At 38.6% G+C, this 18221-nt stretch overlaps 1 protein-coding gene across 3 annotated transcripts in view; it reads left to right on the forward strand.

Annotated features, from left to right (window-relative positions):
• The window catches only part of LOC133214750 (versican core protein-like), a 106996-nt gene that overhangs the window by 42560 nt on the left and 46215 nt on the right, over positions 1 to 18221 (forward strand). For 2 of the 3 annotated variants that reach the window (XM_061357964.1, XM_061357963.1), the window contains exon 7: positions 8614 to 11772. In XM_061357964.1, coding sequence (XP_061213948.1) covers positions 8614 to 11772 — 3159 coding nt within the window. The remainder of the gene's footprint in view (positions 1 to 8613; positions 11773 to 18221) is intronic. The other variant, XM_061357965.1, reaches the window with a different exon arrangement.

Below are 18221 nucleotides of genomic sequence, written 5' to 3' on the forward strand. Positions count from 1 at the left end.
AGTTCCCATTGACTCAGCTGAAAGCTTAGTGGCCACATGCTGCATATTTAGTCTGAAGAGAAATGGCAGTGATGTCTGCCACTTTTACTTGTGTTAAGTAACAAGATACTCCCTAAGTAAGGCCACCAAAACAAGTAGCTCTCAACCACAGGAAGGATGAGTTCAGTGCTTGAATTTTCTCATACTTTGAAGCAACAGATTTGTGGCAGAGCAGGAATCTGTTTTAGTCATTACAAAGACAAATTGTATATTTAAGAAAAGGCATATCTCTTCCTTCAACACTGCTTAGAGTCTTCTATGATTAAAAGTGTTTGGTAGAAACCCTCAAAATATTAATTTTAAATTGCAGTTATAAGACATCTTGATCAATATTTTGAACATTTGGCTTACTTCTAGAAACGAATCACGTGTATTAAAATACACGATAAACAGTAACCAAAGTGGTAACTTAAAAATGATGCGCACTAGTTTCAATGAAACAGCCAACCTGGACAATATTTAACAGTACAGTTAAGTTCAGGATTTTAACTTCAGCAGTGATTTGGCTAAAAAATTACATTATACCATGTGCCTTGCCTTTATGAAAAGTGTCCTAGATTAATAACACATGACTTAAAATCTGAAAATCTTGTTTAAAAAAAACCAAAACCACTTCATCATGTTGATTGCAAGTGTTTTTCATTCTATAGAAACCACATGGCTCTCAGTTTCTGAAACATTATCTGCATGTTTCATCTCAACCCTCCAAGATATTTTCCAGGCATTTTTTTATTTTTTTTATTTTTTTCTGAGAGGTCCCTAATCATGGATCTCTTAGGACTTGAAAAAAATTTCAGGTTAGACACATGATTGAGTACTTGAGGATTCTTGGAGACCATCATCAGAGAAAAAGTTTTTCAAGTGTTAATATATAGAACTCATACCATATTAACATATTTGCAAATAAAAGAAAAAAGGATAACAACTGTTGCTGGAGAATTATTAGTAAGAGAATAAAACGTTACATCAGGAAAAAATACTTCATTTTTAGTGGGTACTTATTTAGTCGTTCTTGCATAAAGCTATAGGGTGTTAAATTCCATCCTTCATCCCTCTAGTCTCACTAGATCTAATCCACTGCAGTTTGTGGGAAATTTGCCACAGACTTCAGCTGACTTTGGATGGGGCATTTTATCCTATAGCATCTACAGAATAAATTCCGCTCCAGAAGTGCACTAATCAAAATGCATACAGATTTTGTCTTGCATTCTTGCAGCAAAACTAATCTTGATGAACTTCATACATAAAGGTGGTTGAGTGTTTGAAACATAAATCTGCTTTTTTGCTGAGGAATGCTGATATATTTAGACATTTTTTTTCATGGAACTGCATTGATTTTGGCGCATCTTTCAGCAAAATATTTTTTGCTTGTCTCAAAGCACATGTTGACCATTTTGCTCTGGATTTGGCCATTTTATTTCTTTTGTTTTGACTTTGTTTCATTCACCTTTGTTGTTTCTCTCTGGTTATGCCACATTGGTTTGGCATTATGATTTCATTTTAGCTGAAGATTGGAAAATTTCAGTTCTGAGGCAGCGTTGCCTTATGTGTTCATCAGAGTGGAGTCTACATTGTTTTAATTGTTTCAATATAGCCTCATCAGGAGTGTATCCAAGTCAACCACTGCTTGTGACTAAGGGCTTCTTTGATGCTGCATCCATCTAAAGCTCAAAATCAGAATGTACTTTATAGAAGAAATACAGAAGTAGCAACCTTCTTAGAATGTAGCAAGACAGGATTTTGTAAGGTGAAAGTGGAGACTGTCTCTCTGCAAACATCTCCTCTGTCCACCCCAAGAATTCTCCAACCAAACCCTCTGTTTATTGGTTCAAGGCCACTTGTATACAGTGTTCCTCTATGAAGCACATTAGAGCAGGGAAAGAGGGAAAGAAAGGCCCTTCTTTGAGAGGTCCTCCAGCATCAGCAACCATGATTGTAGTCTCAGAAAACATCAACTGTGCTCCACTTGTCCAGAGGCAGCAGAAAACATAAGATCTTTAGACATAGCCCAAAAGCTGCAATAAGTGTCTTCCCTTTTGCTGCATGTGACTTAATTTGGAAAACTCTGAATAACTAGGCAGTTCCGTCTTTCTCCACAGCAACCGTTGGTAGCTGCGTATCCCAGCTATTTCCTGGATGAGGGAATTATTTCCAGCCTGTTGTCAGGGACTGTATTACGGGAGATCTGCAGAATTTTTAACAGTTTGGGAATGACCTCAAATACTGAAAACATGGGGCATGGTGACATCCAGGGACAAAAATTGTCAATCTGAAGAAAAAGACCAACAAAAAAAGTTAACTTAGATGAAATAAAATATTGTGCTGAATGTAAGAAAGCCGGTGTCCTCCACCATTTTACAGTCCAGTATCAGAATGAATAAAACGCCTTTGAGGAGACAAACTTCTCAAGGTCATGGCACTGACTGCAGTTTTACACTGTTGGTATCTGTTCATACAGTAGGCTCTGTTCATGCTTCCTTCCCACTCTGTGAAGGTGAAGCTGTCCAAAGGGCTTAAGCTGCCTTACTGAGGCTGCTACCACCAGATAACAATTCTCTAGCTTTTATTGTTTTTCTAAGAAAGTAGATCTCTCTGTTTCTCTGAGATAATGCAGTTTACCAGGACCTGCATAGCTGCAGATATCCCCAATAATATCCTGGACCAGGTGTAGGAGAAATAAATCCCTGAAGCACGCTGTTGGCTTTATAGCAACAGGCAAAATTACAGAGGCTGTGCATGCTAACAGCTTGCTGAATGTTTCTTATGCCACCCTGCTTCAGTGCCACGGCGAAGGAATTTTGAGAAAGATCAGTCAGACCATGCTGAAAATGGTAGGAAGATCTCAGTCCACTTCAGTCAGTCCTATGCCATAGACATCACAGTGTAACACACTGAGAAGGAGGAAGAAGTGGTGGTTAGGTGCAGCTCGGCCTTGTAATGCTCTGAGAAACTGATTTATCAATCTAACTGATGTATGTGGAGCAACTGTTTGGATCCTCAGGAAGTGGGGCTTCAGGAGGAGATGCTTTTTTTGACAGAGAAAGTGAACTTACTTTTGTCTGAGTTATTCAAAACCCCATACCTTAACAATAGTCCCTAAGTGCAAAAATTGTTCATGGCCAGAGGGAAAAAGGAAAGGAAAGAAAAGAAGACAGAATTAAAGGCATTTTCCTTTCATTCCATCAGATCACTGAAAGGGTCAGGCAACAAGGTAAAGAAGTAAAAAGTCCATCCAGTCAGGTGTTCAAGTACAGGAAAGATAAATTGGTTTTGCTCTTTGTTGCCTTTGATCACTGTGGGAACTTTGATTGCTGTGGGAACTGGGTACCACTCATGGGGCATAATATGGGTAATTTGTCTCCTTTCACACTAAGTGATAAAAGCAAAGCAGAAAAAATTGTGATGTCAGTTTCTGATCCAAGTTACAATCTTGTCTCTCTTTGTTCTTCAGTTGCTTTTTGCAGTCAGGAAGCAAAGATTATACCTTTTATTTGGTCCTGGGATAATGATTTCAGTAGGAAGATCTGACTAATGAGGCTCATTGATTTGTTGTTCTCTGGCAGATCTATTATAAACAATGGGGGAAGAGAAATGCTTTTGCTGTTGTCCTTTTGTGGATAGATTGACAGGTTACAATTTGTTCAGAGAACTACAGTTGCATGGCGGGAAACCAGGAGAGAGTATATCTTGCCCCCTTAAACTTCTGACTTCAGAAGTTATGAAATAGCAGGTGGTTTTACTGAAGAGTGTGTTCACAGAGCTAATATAGCTGCTGTCTCTGCTGTTTTGTTAGCTGGGAGAAAAGGACCTTGGACAAGGGTGTGAAAAAGATACATGACCTTTTGTCATGTTTTAAGCTTTCCCTTATAAATAATATTGAGTAATAGCTTTTAAATTTATATTTTTTTCAAGAATCTCATTCATTTTTTTCTAATATTGCAAACCTTTTGCAAGTGGAAATGGATAGTGCATTTAGATTTTAAAATTATTCTTATCATTACATTTGTCTTGCATTTTGATGTCAAAATGCATTGTAGGTAAGTGGGAGTATACACTTGGAGGTATAGAAAGACTGTTACAGCTGCAGTATCAGAGTTTGAATCCTCCTTATGTTACCACATGTCCCTTAAGTAATGAACGACACTTCACATCCCCTGCCCATCTTTCTGCTACCTGTAAGAGTGAGAGTGGGTACTAAATCAGTGTCATAATGGGAGGTGTCTGGCTTAGGCTGTAGGCCAGAGTACCAAATTGGTGTTTTTTTTGGTCTGGGGTCCAAATTGGTGTTTTTTTTTGGTCTGGGGTTTTTTGTTGTTCTTTTTTTTGACTGTTACACTTGTCCAGTTTGGAAGATTCTAACAACTATTTAAACCTCAGCTGGCATAACTCTTGGAGCCAGGAGAACATTCTAAACTGTCCCCTCTGCCAGGGTTGCTAGCAGGGAAAGGACAGGCACACGGAACAAACTCCACAAAGCAGCAAAGGAATTAACACCCAAAAATATGTAAAAATTAAGCAAAGCTACCTCATGCTCTAAGTGTGCTGGAAGATGTCAAACCATTTATTTTGACTGTCTCCACATTACCAATATTTTGGAATAGTTTAATTTGGCTGTTATTCACAGAAAGAATACATTATTTCCAGGTTTTGTCCTAACTTAAATAATTTTTTATTGTTCTGGATGCTGGCAATGACTCAAACTGAATTTATTTTCCTATCTGTAGAGTCTGTGTTCTTCCAGGTTCTTAAATACATACCTAAATGTAAACATACAATCAGTATTTCTGAGTGCAGTGTTTTAAGTTAGAGACATGGTTAAAAATATTGTGGAACTGGTTATGCTGAAAATGCATACATATTAATTGTTATAGATATATATAATTCTTAGTCGTAAATCACAAAGTTAAACCAAGTCTAAAATCATGATTTCCTTCAAAAAATACTAAGTTTTAGTATTGTTCCTTTGTTTTGAATGCTTATTTAAACAATGGTAGGAGAGAAGAGAAAGAAAATGCTGTATAGTGAAAACACAAAATAAATCAACAGGGAGAGAAAAAATACAGTGAAAAGTCATATACTCCATCCAAAATAAACTTCATGCAGGTTGTTCAATACAAAAGGAATTGATTAAAAGATGACAATATAGTCTTTGATATGAGCAGCTGTTGGTGAGATAACTTGCTTTCTTGCTGCTAATATGTTCATGAATTTTATTAGGAAAATCTGCCTCATGACTTGTTCAGAGAAAGAACAAAGGAGATAGCATATTGCATGGATGATGCAAGGAGTACAGTAATACAAAACATCTGGGCAGAGTGGATGACAATTAAAACGGATGTTCAGTCTATTAAAAGAGCAGTCTTCTTTTGGTTTAGTTTTGTGTTTTTTCTTTTCCACGGTAAAAAAAAAAAAAAAAAAAAAAAAGCATTGATAGATTTCTCCTTGAAGAAACAAATTCTTTGTGATCCACTCAAATAAGTTTGCAAACCCGAGTGATCTGTATGAAAAATCTTTTACATCATATTTATGACAAAGCAGGTTTAGAGGCACTGTATTTTGATTTTAACCAGAACAGTTCTTTGCACACTAGTAACCCTATGTCAGTTTTCACGGGATAAAATTTGTCTGTTTATTGATAAAGTCTGAAAAATGTGATTTTCTTACACTAGCATATGAATTTAATATTTATTGATTCACTTATTAATACAAGTGAATCAAATACACTTGGTGTTTTTTTCAGGTTTACTTCATAAATGAGTACCTATTTTATTAAGTAATTAGAATATAATAAATAGCCACATCTCCGGCATAAATATGTGAACTTTTGAGACTTTCAAACATTTCTTGGAAACTGGAAAGCTACATAAATGGTAATGAGTAAGCGTATACAATTTCCCATCAGTGATGAAAGAAAGTTATCCCTCCCCCTGCCTCTGATTTTAAAATCCACTCTCGTGCCTTGATTTTTGTCTAGCTTTGTTAGAGGATATTACTTGTTTGTATTCTTTTAGCCAGTGATCTCTATAGTTACTTAAAATACAGTAACTGGGGTCTGAAAAAGTACCTGATGTTGCCTGCAAAATAAATTCAATCTCCATTAAGGAAACTCATCCTGCAGTTAGAACGGAGAACACCACATTACGCTGTCACCTTTCTATTTTGACATAAAAAAAAGAGCTGTTAATCAAATTGGTGGATTCTTTGGTACAAATTTAACAACTACCATCGCTCAGGAAGGGCAGTGATAACTCACTTGTGTGCACTCTTCACTCCCTAGTTGTGAAGTAAAATTCTGGGTTTTTTTTCAAACCATCCTACTCTAAGCAGAGAGGGAGAATAATTGTAAGGATTTGTCGATTCTCAATTGCATAAACAGCACCTCACACCTGAATCACATAGACATGGAAAAGAGCAATAAACTCCAGGTTGTAGGACACCAGAATACAAAAATCATTTTTGTTAAGGCTGTGTTCTGCTAAGTATTTCAAGAACTGTACTTACTTGCTCAACTGAATGTTTTGGCCAAAAGATAGTATATAAATAGCTACGTCTTTTCTTTGTAAAACCACAGAAAGATTTAACTAACAGTAGGGAGAATAATCCATTCCTTTTTCTGCTGGCAAAGAACACCACCACTTCTAAACATAGTGATGTCATACCTTCTTACCCTCAGAATTTCCATTTCACTTTCACTTCTCATTCAAGAAAGCTGAAATATCGGCTCTTCTTTTCCCTATTCTGTCAATCTACCTGTTCTTCTAGAAATCCTAAGCAACCATCATCTAGCAAAACTGCCTACTTCAGGGTAGACTAAACAGGTCTCTTGCAAAGATGGCATTTTCAAAGCTTTGTGTGACCCTGACACATGCAAAATTCATATCTGCAAATATCAAAAGGGTACCTAATTAGATATGCGTGTGTGAAAAAGACTGATTTGTGCATGCATATCGTGCACAAATATGTGACTAATTTGAGTCTGAATTTTTCAATTATTTTCTCCCTCTTGTTTGCTTATACTGTTAGCTTCTGCGAGTCAGGATTGTAACAGAGGCTGTACCATCATCTAGAAGAGCTTCTTCCCCATGTACCAGGCAAAACTCTATCTCTCAAATGACTTTTTTCCTGACAACTGGTATTCACATCTTACATTCAGTAAAGGTTCCTGATCTCTTTTAGTAGCTCACAACTATAATGATGAGGCTTTGGTTTCAATGTTTTCTTGTAAAATAATATGACGGGTTTGATTTCTGCATGTTAGAGGAATATACTTCTTAGCCTTGTTAGAAGCTGAGCAATATTTTCTTTTGGAAGAACCTACACATGTAGTTTTGTCTGTCTGGTAGGCAGTTAGTCCTCATATACACAGTCTGTTTAATGCGTTCTTTATATTCTTCGTGTGATTCAAAGGGCCATGTTTTGCTCTTGTATGCATATAAGGCTTTTGACTCTCTTGGCAATAACAGCACTGATTTAAGATATTTGTGTCATCCACCTGTCTGCTCCCATTGCCTTTCTGAAGAGAGCCAACCTGGTAGAACTGACAGAAGGGAAGATGTTTCCACCCTGCGCTTATCCTGAGCAAATCTTGTTTTCTGAGCACAAACTCACCTTTCCATCTTAAAATCCAGTATCAGACTCTGTAGTGTCACGGTTATAAGAACACATTTCCTTCTCAGATAGGAAGAAAATGTGGGGCAGAAGGAGCAGAGAAAGTATAAGACAAAAGGATTCTTTAAAACATTGCAATTTGGTTCACTTGAAAGGCCTTTCTTTGTGTCTGTTGTGAATCTAGGAGAGCTACCCCCTTACCCTTCCCATCATGCATTACTCTGCCTTTTCATGTTCAACACTACCATTGAAGCACTTTTGTGTGTGGAGGAGATTCAGATATATACCTTTGAAGTGTTTCCCAAAGATCAACATCATTATAGTATTAAGTTTGCAATCTTATGGTTTGCTATTCTCATCTTTTTCCGTAATTATTTTTTCTCAGTATAATTTAAATGCAGGGCAGCAGCTCTCGTGGCATTGTAAAACAGTGCTTTCTGATGACATGTTTGTTCCTGTTGCTTCAGAATGCTCTGACTCCAGTGAGGACTCCTTTTTACAATTTGTAATTACATGCTGAAAATAAACTACACTGGTATTCACTACCTTTAAATACTTGAGTGGTTTGCCACAGCAAGCTTTGAAGAAAACCCACAGGTTTGCAGTACCAGTCATTCATGACATTATGAAACAAACTTTTATATTCCCTCATCAGTACTTAGCTGTCTGAGGGTACTTGTATCATGTGAGGACTTGCAGGGGTAATTATATATACAATGAATACGAAGAACGTTGCTACTCTTCTCACGTCATATGACTTTGTTAGATGTTCTGCAGCTTTATAACGTTATTTTATGTAACATTATGTCACTCTGTTGTATGCTAAACAACTACGTAAAGCCTTTGACCTTTATACTAATTTCTTGGTGTAGCATCCAGATTTTGTTCTGAACATTAAAACTGAAGTAGCATTAGTTTGTGTTCTGACTGATTGACTCCCGAACTTTTTTTTTTCTTTATTTTAAGGTAAAAAAGTCATAACAGAGCCTACTACTGTCAAGCTGATGGCATCTCTGAAAACTGACAGTGTGAAATTACCACCTGCCAAAGTTACTCTTAAACCTCCTGTTACTGATATTTCAATTATTGAAGTGACTCTCACCAAAACAGAGGTTCCTGCTTTTGAGGAAACAACCCTAGAGCCTGAAGAAGATACAGAAACAACTACTGACATGGCTGAGGAAAAAAGGGTAATGGAAGTGCTCATGGAGAACATTCAGCTAACCACCCTTCTACCTCAGACTGTCACAGATGGTGAAATAAGCACTTACGATACACTGGGAAGGACTGAATATGATGTTTCACCTGCAGAGAGCACATCTGCAGCTTTGGAACTGGAGCACACTTACTCTGAAGCAGAATTGCCCGAGGAACAAGGTAGGTCTGAAAGCATTGAGGACGCTTTCTTGACCTCTATAATTTTTCAGGATGTCACAGCTGTAGCTAAGAGTTCCACTGGTTTGTGGGAAGATACTGAAACAGGAGATAAACAAAACCATGATACTGATAATCAGACTGAACAAATAGAAGTGGGTCCCATAATGACAGCTACAGATAGCTTGTTACCAGCTTCTCGGAGAGAGTTTCCCGGGACAGTTTCTCTAACAAGAGAGAGTATGTACCTTGGTGCCCACTCAACAAAAGTACCCACAAAAAAGTCAATGGAGGCAAAATCTGACAAGACATTTACAACTGTTGTAATCCCTGAAGCTTTGTTCACTGATCAGTATGATCTCACTACAGAGAGGGAGGGCAGAGTGAGCATGTACACCATTAATCCTGATAGAGTTTCTGGCATGCTTACTGGTAGCGTCCCAGAACCAGATGTGCCTGCTGCATCAGAGAGACTTGTAGATGAGAATGCAGTAACCACTGGACAGTTTTCTACAGCAGATGAGTCAACTCCATTCATTAAACTTAGTTCTGCAACATTGTTTGGTAATGAGGCATCAGCTCAAGGAAGCAGAGAGGATCTGATAGATGTGCAGCCTACAGTGTCATCTGGAGTACCTGTATCCTTTTCTGTGTCAGCTGTAAATCAAAAAGGATCTGAGGCCATCACTCTCTCAGGAAGTACTGTTTCCCCAGAAAACCTTGGAGAAGGCACCACATCTATTATCCACTCATCTCAGCGAACAGAAGGATCAGCTGCTTTACAGAGGCAGGATAAAACAAAGGAGGCAGAAATGAGAACAACAGATGTCAAGATCACTCATGACACAGCCATCATTCCTACTTCTGTTATAGCAGAGTCTGAGGGACATGCTGCAAGTGAAAAGTTCACACAGGCTCCTCCAGCTTCTGGCACGTGGCTGCTGACAGATAAACATCAGCGGTATATGACAGAAGGGTCTTCTCATACTGAGAGTACACATGAGCTAGATACAGAAGATGGTATCTCTGGAATGGAGAGTACATCATCTCCAGGGCAAATTACAGAGCATCCAGGAGCTCTGATTTCAGCAGTTATAGATGAAACCGAGACAAGCATGGAGACAACGGAAGCAAAAAGTGATGAAGAAGCTATATCAGCCAGTTTTGATCAGAATAAATATAGTACAGGTGTCTTCTACACAAGCAGTTTTTCAGATTTGGAAATGATCACAGTATCCAAACTATCAGTGGGTGAAAGCAGTGCAGCAATGAAGTCTTTTAGCTCCTCAAGTATTACTGTATTACCAACTGCTGCACCCACAATCATGGAGGTAACTGAGCATGAAGGAGATGAAATGTCAGGGTATGTTTTGGAAATGTCTATTCCTACCCCAGAAGCTGAACAAAGAGAGGCTACTGTGGTGTTGGTGGCAACACCTACTGAAGAAGTCTTTACTGAAATGGAAGTCTCAAAATACACAGTGACAGGGGAAGGCCAGACAAGCACTGCAATGTCAACTGAGGAGTCAGCGGCAACACTTCAAGACAGAAAAGGAATGCCACCAGCTGGCACTGGAGAGACAAAGGAATTTATTGTATTTACAGAGGTAACAGAGGTAGATACTACAGTTCCACAGAAAAAATATGATGCTTCTCCAGTTCCAGCTACTATAGAGATCACTAGAGATATGCCAGTTGCTACTCAGACTCATTTTGATGGCATCTTTCATACAGAAGCACCAGAAACGACTGCAAAAGACAGTGATGTGTTTCCAGAGGACCCCTCCGTGAAAGATCAAGATGAGGAAGAAGACGCTGCCAGAGGGTCTACTTTACCTGTGACAATTGTCCAAATATTTGAACAAAAAGCAGGAGGATCAGAATCCTCTCAAACAGCCGTTCACGAAAAACAGGATGAGGCAGGTTCAGCTTATGATGAGACATATCTAGTAACAGAATTGTCAGTGCCAGCAGTGAAGGCCACAGGTTATGGAAGAGTTCTGGGACCTGATGAAACTAGCACCAGGATCTTGCATCTCACAGTGACTCCAAAAGTTGAAAATGTTACTGATCAAGAAGAGGTAACTGAAGTGATGCCTATAACAGTGGGTACCCAAGCAAAAGCATATGAAAGCAGAGGAGCCCCTGCCAGAGAAGCAGACAGTGATGTAGTGAGCTTGGAATCTGTGTTGCCCTCCTATATGATGCCAACAGGTCATTCAACTAGGGAAGCCATTACTCATCTAACTTTGGGATCTTCTCCAAGCCAGACTCTGGAAGGCTCAGGAATATCAGAAGAACCTGGAGAAATCAAGAGAGCTATATTTCCAGCTCATGCAACAGATAAGGCAACAATTGTCAGCGATGTAACAACACCTTCTGTTAGTGCTGTAGATAAAATTCTACCAACATCAGCATCCAAACCTTCTGTTACTCAAAAGTCACCCCATATCATTCCTGAGGAAGAAGAGGAGGTAACAAGCAATGACATCATCATAATTGGTGAATCTATTTCTCCCAGTATAGCCCCTGCTGATGATGATCTGACAGGAAAGATGTTAGAACCAGAAATTGATAAGGAATATTTCACAGCATCAACTGCTACTGCAGTCGCACGAGCTACTGCACCACCCAAAGTAAAGGAGACCACAGAGGCTTTACAACCTCGAGAGGTGTCTCCTTCTACTTCACGCCCTGATAGTGGAAATGACATAAAATTGTACATTATTCAAATCAGAGGCAATGATACAGGTAAGATTTTGCCTTTTAGACCTGCAGTCCAAAAGAATGGACAGTTTATCATAACAAACTGGTGTACTTTAGAATATACTGCAGATGTTTCTTGGATCACTGAAGGATGCAAAGTGCAAGTTTTATTTATACAGCAACTTACTAAATATTGGTAGGTTTAATTTTCTATTCATTAAGAAATGTGTTAAATGTATGGTTTGGGGAAAGATTAACTTCTATGCAGAAATGAGTATGAAACTGATGTATTTCCTCATATAAGTCATTATGTCTAAAGTCCAGGTTTTTTATTTAATGTTGTCAAGTCACTGATTTAACTTCAGCTACCTGTAAAACAAGCATTTTAACTTCATAGCTTCCATTTCATGCATTACTAGCCCTAAACAAAGCACTAGATTATTTTAACATTCCATTAGTCTGTAGCAATTAACAATACCATGTACAGTGTAGTCAGCTAAAGAAGGTTAAGGCACACTACTCTGTCTATAAGTGGACCTCCTGTGATTTGGGGGAAGTGGTTTTAAACCATTTTGTAGCATAACTTAATTTTTTAAGCTGTTTTACAATGTCTGTGATGCAAACTGACATAGTTTTTGGTTTCATTGCATTTTTTTAGCTGATGGCATTGTACATGTGTATGTAGCTTCAGTTCCATGGGTATTCAGAACAGAACATGTCTCCATAGTGAAATAACTGAAGGCTATAGAATTTTATATTAAAGAAGCCTGTCAACTGACCACTGTTTGAGATGTCTTGATAAAACCTTATATTTTAAAATTAAATGTAAAAAGACTGGGAAAAAGGATAAAGCTAAAAATATCTATTAGGTTTGAGGGTGCATTCTGTTTAATTATTTTATAGCTATTTTAAAATTATTTTGTCTTTTTGAAAGAACACAGTAAAAAATCTTGTAATGTTCTATATGCCTTAACTGTATGCAGTGCTTTTGGGCAGTTATAAAAAAACCTGTTTCCTCATTGCTTTTTGACCATAGCATCCATATTTTTGGAGAACTCATCCAACAGAATCTGTAATTTATGGAAGTCTATTGGTTGTTTTTTTCAGGTTTGTGCTTAGTAGAATTTAAATCAAAAATCAAAAGGCAGAAGTAATTCCTTTGAGATGTGCCATATCAGTGTTGGACAGTGATGTTTATATCTGTATTTACTTTATGCTTATTTTTCTACTTTATATTTAAAAAACTGTACAAAGTCGTATCAGTGGTAGCTTAACCTTCTATTTCAGAAAATAATAGCTCTATTATTTTAACATTTATACACTACTTCTGTTTCTGTGGTATAATTTTTTTCTGAAGCTTTAGTTGCTGCTAGTGTCTTGGAAGTCTCAATTAAATGAGACAAGTCTGGTAAGTCAAAACAGAATGGTAATTTCTGAGTACGAGTGAAGCAATATGTTCAGTACTTCTTTACCTGTGGAAATTTGGTAAATTCAGCTTAGTAACTAATGGCTGGACTGTGTAGCAGCGACCTAGTTTTCCCAGTTACATTGCTTAGTTCTGTTACAGTTCATTGCATGTGGGAGAGTGGGTTGTTCTGGGCAGTGACATGTTCCAGGCAGATGGAAAGAAGTAGAATGGTTTGGAAGGGTGAGAAAAATTGGTGTTTTATTCAGATAGTGCACAAGGTATATGATGCAGTATTTCTCTGCATATAGATCAGGGAGAGTCTTCTTTCACACTTTACTCAGAATGGTGTGGGTACTGTGATTCATTAAATTAGGAATTAGTTCAAGGTGGATTACCTAAAAGGTAGTGGATCAATGCAGAGATGCTCTTCATCGCTACTCTTGCTTTTACTTGGGTGATCAGGTCCTTTAGGGTTTTCCTTCTGCGTCTTCAACAGCTACCTAAAGCTGTACATGCATTTCCCAGGTATTTATGTGCATATGTGTGTGTGGGGTGTTTGTAGCAGAGTTAAAGCTCTACATCCCTAAAAGTCTGTCTTTCGGGATGATTTAGTCTGCTAGCATAGAAAAAAATATATATCTTTTTCTTAAAGTATTATGAAATTATTCATATGGTAGCATCTGTATTCTATTTAACCATAAAGGGATTTATCATGTATTTAGTGTAAGGCCAAAAAGGAATTTTCTTTATTTTCATGTGCTCAAAATCTGGCAGTGGAAATTCCTCCATTTAGCTGTCCACAGATAAAAGGCACCTTATACCTACTTACTGCAAGTTAATTTGCAGCTGCCGAAGTTACATCCTGTTTGGGAATTAGGATTTTCTTTTCTTTGTCCAGAAATGAAAAAACAGTCAAACTTAATTTCTCCTCCCTGTTCCTCAGTCCATAAAGATTTCTTTGTGCTGAAGAAAATGTACATAGAAGGTGCAGAAGAGGAGTGAATTTGGCAGATGTTACTAATACATGCCTTTAACTAGGACATACTTCAACTTCTTATCTATCATGCCTTCTTTGAAAATTGATCTGCAATCATACAGGAGCTACCTATATTTTATCTTTGGCTTTTTGTTTTCAGCTAAGTGAGAGCAAGAAACATAACTTTCGTCATTGCACCTGTCTGATAAAGCAAAGCTTTTTCCTCCCGCTGTGTTCTCAAGGCAACATGGTTTAGCATTTTTAAGTAAAGTAGTCAATGGTGATTATAAGCAGAGACCCTCGTGATTTTTAAGTCGAGTCCAAAAGTGCCTCCTAAGAAATGACAATTTGCTTACCAAAACCCTTCAAATAATAGCTGTTTCAAACAGGAACAATAATGAGAGATTTGCTGTATTAATCAGAACTGGGTATAAATTAATGTAATATTTTCCTTTTTGTGTATGCAGAAGTGTTGCAAATATATGTGATTTAATGTTGTTTTTTCATCTTTCTTCACTTCCTTGTTATTCAGATTTTGCTAGAAGAAACAGTTTAATAGTAAAGTTGTGTTCAGCAGAAATATGGTACCATGTTTTGTTTCCTATCAGCCATATCACCTAATTACAGTAAAAACTTGCTATTACACTTACACAGCTGAATATTGCTCTCTGCAACTCCATTTACCATGTAAATGTAGGCATAATAATATTTAAATGCTCTGTGGAGGTGCTATTAGGCTTTATTAGTTATGTATAACATCTTATGCTCTGTATAGAAGAGAAGGGTCCAAATGAATGGAGTTTTGACAGGTTGAGACTTTTTTAGCAGTTCCCATAAAGTAGGACAGAGCATATCTCTTGTACAACAGAAATCCCTTTGCCATCGATGGGTGTCCTACTTCCCGTTGCTGCTCTGGGTCTGATGAGTTCACCTGTGGCCATGCTGTGCGGAGTGGGTCCAGGGAAGGGCAATGGAGCTGGTGAAGGGCATAAACCACAAGTATGAGAAGAAACAGCTGAGGGAACTGGGGAGGTTTAGTCTGGAGAGGAGGAGGCTCAGGGAGGCCTTACTGCTCTCAACAACTACCTGAAAGGAGGATGGAGCCAGGAGGTGGCTGGTATCTGCTCCCAAGGATCAAGGGATGTGACAAGAGGAAATGGCCTCAAGTTGCACCGAGGGATGTTTAGACTGGGTATTAGGAACAATATCTTCCCCAAAAGGGTGGTCAGGCTTTGGAACAAGCTGCCCAGGGCAGTGGTGGAATCACCATCCCTGGAAGCATTCACATACTGTGTAGATGAGGCCCCTAGTGACATGGTTTTGTGGTGGACTTGGCAATGCTGCAATAAAGGTTGGACTTGATGATCTTAAAGGTCTTTAACAACATGGTTGATTGTGTGATTATACGATTTTATGCACTGGTAGAGCGAGAAACAGGAAAGGTTTCTTGCACCTTTGTCAGTCTCAAACCATTGCTAAACTGGCACCAACTTCACTGGAGCACTTTGAAGTCTTTGGCAAGAATGTGTTGTCAATATATGGAATCTGTTACGGATGTATGGAATGTGGGGGATCTTATTCTTCATTATTATTGTAGGCACAAGCTGCACTTGAAAGACTTTGAATGTTGACTGGGTTAAACTCAAATATACCGGCAAGGACCTTAGGCTGTCTTACACACCCCTCACACCCCAACCTACAATACCCCAGTATGCACAATATATAACTGAAAGATACTGTTAAATAAATTCAGTTTTTTTTTTTTTTAAACAGTAAGCCCTTAGATTTATTTGAACAGAAAAAGATTCTCCTAGAGGACTCCTAGCTTTTAAAATGCATGCTTGCAATCAATGAAAACTTTCATAAAGGAAGTTTCAGTTACTTTTATCTAAAACTTTTACCCATGGAAATAGAAGCAATTTGGGAGCCTGGTGGAAGGTCAAGCTCATTAGCTTAAGTTCTGGAAAATGTGCTCTAGTGCTGATAAGAAAGAGCACTCCACTAAAGCTGAATGGATTAAGCTGCTTATTTGTGCTAGAATACATCAGTTTTCATTGAGAAAAGGTATTGTACAAAGAACCGCCATACTTTCATGTGAGCAAAAGTGAGGCAGGTGCACCAGTTAATGAGGGATCTAAGTCATTTTTTTACTGACAGCCTGTGGCACATGGGCAGGTCTAAAGCAGGTGCTCAAATTAATGAATAAATGGGGAAACATCCCTTTTTATGCTAGAGAAAGCGCTACACGTTTCATAAAGGAGCTTGGGGCTTCCTTCACTTGAGTGGAACAACAGGCTGTTCCCTTGGGATTGTTGCCATGTTGTGAGAGTGAGAAAGCAGAACAGTCCTGCACTGTGATATGTTATTGCATTAGCAGCTTTTCATTGTATCAGATAGGATGGAAGGGTTTCTTTTTCACTGCAAAAGTGCAAAACTTGCCATCTCATGCTCTTTTATGTTCACATAGCTCCTATGCATTGTAGTGGGGAGGGCGGATGCTGTTGCTGGAAGGTAGTGGATTAGCAGCTGAAAAAAAAACCCAACCCAAACCTGAAGTAACTTTTCAGCTCATAAAGCTTTTACGAGCTGAAAAATGCTTGTGGGGGTGTTATTTAACAGTGGCTGAGGGGGTGCTGGAAACATAACTCCTGTTTGTATCAGGAGTAATTTGCACACCTGCATTTTTTGGAGGCATTTAAAAGTCTTTACTTAGTGAATAAGTTTCAAAGTGCTTATTGGACCCTGGGACTCAAACCAGCTCTGTCTGGTTTCTTGTCCCCTCCAGCTTTGAACAGAATGAAATTGCAGGAACTTGTGCTTTGTAGATGTGAAATTTTATGGAAAGAGGTTACAAACCTTTGTGTTTCAACATGCAATTCTCTGACATGCATATTTCTGTCTAAGCAGTGTAAGAAGGCATGTGGAATTTGAATGAAATGCAGAATGGTAATGAGTCATAGTCATAAACCTTAACAAAGAAGGCAGAATAGAGTCTTTTCAGGTCTGTCTTGGGCCTTGTCTTAAAATTCATATAATCCTGTTGTCTTCACAGATCCTTCTGGAGGGCTGTCTCAGATCATCATGGCTCTCTTTAAGTCTGATTCCAATATTGAGCCTGAATTGCTTCTCGGCCAGTTTATTCTTATGTTTATTCTTGCCAATATTGTCTTTTGCTTGAATAGGTCTTTTTTCTTTCTGACATTTATCTCTTGATATTTGTATTTCTCTGTTCAGTTATAGAGAATAACCACATCCCCTTTCAGCCTTAATTTTGCTAATTTCTGAGGGGTGGGCAAGTGAAAATGTGCTAGGAGGAAAGACTCTGGCTCTGTTCTGGAGACTGTGGTTATTAGCATGGTGCTCTAACCAGACCAGATGATTGGGTGGAGGGAGAGAAGCGGCATGCCTTGCAACACCATTTCCAGGCAGCACCTCACTTGCAAGAGAACCAGTTTAAAAGCATTCATTGTGTAGGCTTGTATCTGTCTGCACCTGTACCCACGTTATTCTCTTTAAATTATTTTATTTATGCCCTCTGGCAAATACCCATCTGGACAGTCTTTGTAGTATACACACGTGTTACATGCAATTTTTTGTGTACCTTTTAAAAATTACATGTGTTAATTATTGTGTTGGAAAGACTTCTGTAATGCCATCCTTCTGGTAGTGTTTTGTTTTGAGCCCTGGGCTTATGTGTTCAGCTAGGAAGGAAAGCCACCTAGTAGTTCTGAAAGGGGGGATGACAAGAAATTGGGAGAGGGGCTTTTGACTGTAGCGACCAGACAGTGGGAATGGCTTTAACCTAACAGAGGGGAGACTGAGATGAGCTCTTCGGCAGAAGTTCTTCCCTGTGAGAGTTTTGAGGTCCTGGCACAGGTTGCCCAGAGAAGCTGTGGCTGCCCCATCCCTGGCAGTGCTCAAGGCCAGGTTGGACGGAGGTTTGATCAACCTGGTCTAGTGGAAGATGTCCCTGCCCATGGCAGGGGGTTGGAACTGGACGAGCTTTGCGGTCTCTTCCAACCTAAACCACTCTGTGATTCTACAGTTTCAAATGAAACAGCTTTGTCAGTGTACTATCACTACTGAAGTAATTTTCATGCCCTGAATGAG

The sequence above is a fragment of the Neopsephotus bourkii genome, unplaced genomic scaffold (assembly GCF_033783945.1).
Source record: "Neopsephotus bourkii isolate Nb327-2 ecotype Australia unplaced genomic scaffold, CSIRO-AGI_Nbou_v1 NB_934, whole genome shotgun sequence".
In the NCBI taxonomy this organism is placed as follows: Eukaryota; Metazoa; Chordata; class Aves; order Psittaciformes; family Psittacidae; genus Neopsephotus; species Neopsephotus bourkii.